Source organism: Phocoena sinus, chromosome 7, assembly GCF_008692025.1.
Source record: "Phocoena sinus isolate mPhoSin1 chromosome 7, mPhoSin1.pri, whole genome shotgun sequence".
Lineage (NCBI taxonomy): Eukaryota > Metazoa > Chordata > Mammalia > Artiodactyla > Phocoenidae > Phocoena > Phocoena sinus.
This window is the reverse complement of record NC_045769.1, coordinates 65,161,366-65,165,966: the sequence shown is the minus strand read 5'-3', so window position 1 is coordinate 65,165,966 and position 4,601 is coordinate 65,161,366. Positions and strand designations below refer to the sequence as shown.

General features: G+C 41.9%; 1 protein-coding gene across 1 annotated transcript; it reads left to right on the top strand.

Annotated features, from left to right (window-relative positions):
* The first annotated feature begins 2,143 nt into the window (after window positions 1-2,143).
* Window positions 2,144-4,155, top strand: B3GALT1 (beta-1,3-galactosyltransferase 1). The gene has a single exon (XM_032638560.1). It carries the CDS (start codon window positions 2,367-2,369, stop codon window positions 3,345-3,347), a length of 981 nt encoding a protein of 326 aa, XP_032494451.1. The 5' UTR covers window positions 2,144-2,366; the 3' UTR covers window positions 3,348-4,155.
* Window positions 4,156-4,601: the final 446 nt, after the last annotated feature.

The window sequence follows — 4,601 nt, the reverse complement described above, 5'->3', positions numbered from 1 at the left end:
CCATGGCATTGTCCCCAAGGCAGCCTCATTGTTAGACTCTGGGAGCGGATGGAGCGTGGGACTCACACTGCAGTTTAGGAGAATGGTCCCTTTGGAGAAGCACTCTGCACAGTCTGCAGGACCATCCCTAGTTCTCCCATGCCCTGTCCACCAGCCCGCCTCTCCTATGTACTCCATTAGCCTTATGATGAAAATGTTTATCCCACTGTTTTAATCATTCACTTGACGTCTTTCCTCCTAGACTGTGAGTTCCTTGAGGAGGCGTATGGGTTCTGTTTCTGTTTTTCCAATACGTTGCAGCACGCCATTAACCCCCGATGGATAGCCTGAGTAGTGGCTCCAGAAGAGAACTTGGTAGAAGCCTCTTCCAGGTGATGCTTTTGGGGAGCCCCTTCACAGTTCAGTGGTGGGTGGCTCACAGTTTAGTAGGAAAGTGTGAAAGGTGACAAGGGCTGTATGATGATAAAGGTAGGCTCATAAGAATCAGATCCTAGGCTAGGACAATGGTGGAGAAAGTTTGGTTTCTAGTACCATCTTGAGACTCACTCACGTCCCTTTGGCATTCAACTGGAGTCGATGTCTGTGTATCCCAAGGTGAGAAACTCTTTTCTAAACTCTCTGTTGCTGATTTCTCACACTTCCTTTGGCTTACTGCTTAAGTTTCAAAGCTTGCTGCACATCCTTTTTATCTTTAGAGCAGAAATTCCCTCCAGAAGGCCAAGGATACTGGAGCCTATATTTAGAGAGTACTTAATATGGGTCGGATGAAGGCCTGACTATGCCTGGAGTCATGCTGCTTGAAGCCATTCTAACATTCATTTAGTTAGAACCATAACTGCGCTGAGTTATTGCTGGTCTCATACGGATCATATATTCACAGTCAGTGCTTGGCTTAGACAAGAAGATGCGTATTACCTCTGCTGTTGCCCATCATGTCTTTTCATTTCATTATGACTATTGTGCCTGGAAACATGATTTTCAATCTGTAATCCCAGTTAAGTTCTTTCCACACAGTGTATACATTTAAGTGCATGGTTTTCTTTAAAGCAGACTTTGGTGAAACTGATATCCATTATCTGCTACCTCTGTCCTCAAGACACATCTTGCACATTTTGATCTAAGAAGGAAGAGATAATTCTTTACATGAATGGTTGTCGTAACCTGGCATATATTTTTGACTGACGCGATAGCAGCAGAAGCTCTAGAAAGGATTACGGTTCTGAAGGACAACTTTTTAATTTGAACATCAGTTAAAGGGCTCTGTCACATCTCCATTGAATTTGTGGCCCCCACCCTCAATGGTGTCCCTTATTATACTCCTGCCATGTTTACAGGCAAGTGTAACTAAGTAAAAAGAATTAAAAGAGGACAGTATAATTTCACCAAAGGAACATAAGGGTGAATTGCTGAAAACCACAAAAAGCGATACCATTTAGATCAGCTCCAAAATGAATGCTGCCCACTCTCTGAAGGACGGTAGGGCCATGGTCTCCATGCGTGAGGGGTAAAGGATATTCTCCATATGAAGCATCACAGAAAACTGAGAATGAGGAACTAACCTTTGTGAGAGCCAAAATAAGGAAAAAAGTGAGAAAAGTTGGGAATTACTTCTAAGTCAAAGCCAAGGAAGACAATTTCAGCAAAGATTTTCCAGTGGTGATCGACACATTTTCAAGAACGGGTCTAGAGAAAACAAGGAGATGTTGAGAACTGATTACTTCATCAGAATCAAGCAAACCAAAACTTAGACTTGAGAAAAATGGAAGATATCAGGCCATGGGTGACATTTTCCTGGTTGAAAGAAGACTTTAGCATCAGAAAGTATTGATATTTAACTGCAAAGAAGGCCTCTTGGGAAGAGGGGGAATCTTTTTAAAATTACGAATATTCAGTTTCCTTCATGTTCATCTGTAGTTTATAATGTATTTGCTAATACCGTGGAGCTATGAATATCCGTAAACAACTCCTATCAAGGGAAGAAAGGTAGAATGCTTGTGTCAGGGAGTTGTCAATACTGATGGAAATGAATGCCTGTGTTTATTTTAATCGGCATGGGTAATCCTTATACCCTTATTATGTTTATTTGAGGATGTGAAATGACTAAATAAATCTGAATGACAACTGTACTTTGATTTTGCAGAGTGAGGAAGATTTATGAGACATGGACCCTTGTATCAGATTTGGAGAAAAGTAGAGTGAATACAGAGGTGCCAGACGGCCACTGAGACCCATGGACAGTCCTGCACTCACGCTTCTCTGTCGAACTTTAAGATTTACTAGTAATATGCTACCTTTGCCAAATGAAAAGAAACTAATGCCAAGAAGGCATACTCTTCAATATTGGGAATAGACGTGCTCTCAAGACAATGGCTTCAAAGGTCTCCTGTTTATACGTTTTGACAGTCGTGTGCTGGGCCAGCGCTCTCTGGTACTTAAGTGTAACTCGCCCTACTTCTTCCTACACTGGCTCCAAGCCATTCAGCCATCTAACAGTTGCCAGGAAAAACTTCACCTTTGGCAACATAAGAACTCGACCTATAAACCCCCATTCTTTTGAATTTCTTATAAATGAGCCCAACAAATGTGAGAAAAACATTCCTTTCCTCGTTATCCTCATCAGCACCACCCATAAAGAATTCGATGCCCGGCAGGCAATCCGAGAGACCTGGGGGGATGAGAACAACTTTAAAGGGATCAAGATAGCCACTCTCTTCCTCCTGGGCAAGAACGCCGATCCCGTTCTCAATCAGATGGTGGAGCAAGAAAGCCAAATCTTTCATGACATTATCGTGGAGGACTTCATTGATTCCTACCATAACCTTACCCTCAAAACCTTAATGGGGATGAGGTGGGTGGCCACTTTTTGTTCAAAAGCCAAGTATGTCATGAAAACAGACAGCGACATTTTTGTCAACATGGACAACCTTATTTATAAACTACTAAAACCCTCCACCAAGCCAAGAAGAAGGTATTTTACTGGCTATGTCATCAATGGAGGGCCAATCCGAGACGTCCGCAGTAAGTGGTATATGCCTAGGGATTTGTACCCTGACAGCAACTACCCACCCTTCTGCTCGGGGACTGGCTATATCTTTTCAGCTGATGTGGCCGAACTCATTTACAAGACCTCACTCCACACCAGGCTGCTTCACCTGGAAGATGTATATGTGGGACTGTGTCTTCGAAAGCTGGGCATCCATCCTTTCCAGAACAGTGGCTTCAATCACTGGAAAATGGCCTACAGTTTGTGTAGGTATCGCCGAGTTATCACCGTGCATCAGATCTCTCCAGAAGAAATGCACAGAATCTGGAATGACATGTCAAGCAAGAAACATCTCAGATGTTAGGATTTTTACCAATGTAAATACGTTTCTTTTCTTTTTTAAGAAATGAGGCCTAGGGTGTAGGTATTTTACAGGTGTCACCAGAGGAAATGAACTGGTGAAGGGGTTTTGTAAAAAGTGTTTTTCTTCCCACTCCTAGTTCCTTTCTTGGATTGCCAATTTACGCGTTAAGCTCTGCTCATAGAAATAATACATGAGTTAAAAGCACCAGATTTCATTCTCAGGTCCTGAAGTATTGCATTTATCTCAAAAAGCAACTTCCTAACAACTGCTAGGATTTACATACTGTGCATCTGAGATAAAAATCTGGTTCTGGGAAACTAGAACTCACGGTAATGTCTTCATGTCCTCTCTGCAAAAGTAAATAAGTAAATGACACTTTTTCAAAAACAATTCAGAAATAATGCACAGTCAGGGAGACACACTGGATGTGATTATTAATACTGTGTGTGCTGTTACATTGAATTTTTACATATATTGCCATGTAATGTGTACAGTATTTGCAGTTCCACCAAGAAATGAACTTAGTACTGGCAGGGAGGCTGCAGTTAAATAAATGGGAATTTAAACTTGAGAATTAAATATTCTGTATGTTTGGAAGACAACTCTGCTTGCTCATCCAAGGATTAAACCTGGTCAGCGGGTAGAATGTATATAAAATGCTACGTAACAAAATAAACAGGAGAATTTTTTTTTTCCTGCTCTTTCAGAACAAACATTACCTGGTGCCTCCGAGGAGATTTTGCCAAATGTAATCTCACCTGCTTCCCTCCATACAATGTCACTAAATACATTTCACACTTTCTGGCTCAGGCAGATACATGTATAGAAATAAGTTGGTAGGAGGCCAGAAGGACAGTATATCACATGGAGAAAAATATAAATTTATGTGTGCGTTACAATTAACAAAAGCTTGGCACTAGTGTCAGATGCCCCTTCCATACCTTTGCAAAGCACTTGAGGAACTATTTGAACAGGGAGCAATGTTACTGAAGGATTTAGCCCTGCTGTTGATAGATGTAATCTCTCTCACATCTGAAACATCCAAGTACCTCTGACAGCAACGCTGTTTGGGGGTGTTCTGCAAGCTCTGTTATTGAGGTTTATAGGAAGGAAGGGTGGGGAAGCTTGGGTTCAGGTTCTATTGCTGCCATCGTGTGGGTCACTTAAACAGGCATCCTCGCTTTGCTGTGCTTCAGTTTGCTCATTTATAAAACGGCTGGAAAAAACACCTACCTCGCAGGTGCTGTGAGAGAA

Bases quoted from the DNA above. Each gene is read 5' to 3' on its own strand.
- B3GALT1 (XM_032638560.1), top strand. From the start codon at position 2,367: ATGGCTTCAAAGGTCTCCTGTTTATACGTTTTGACAGTCGTGTGCTGG.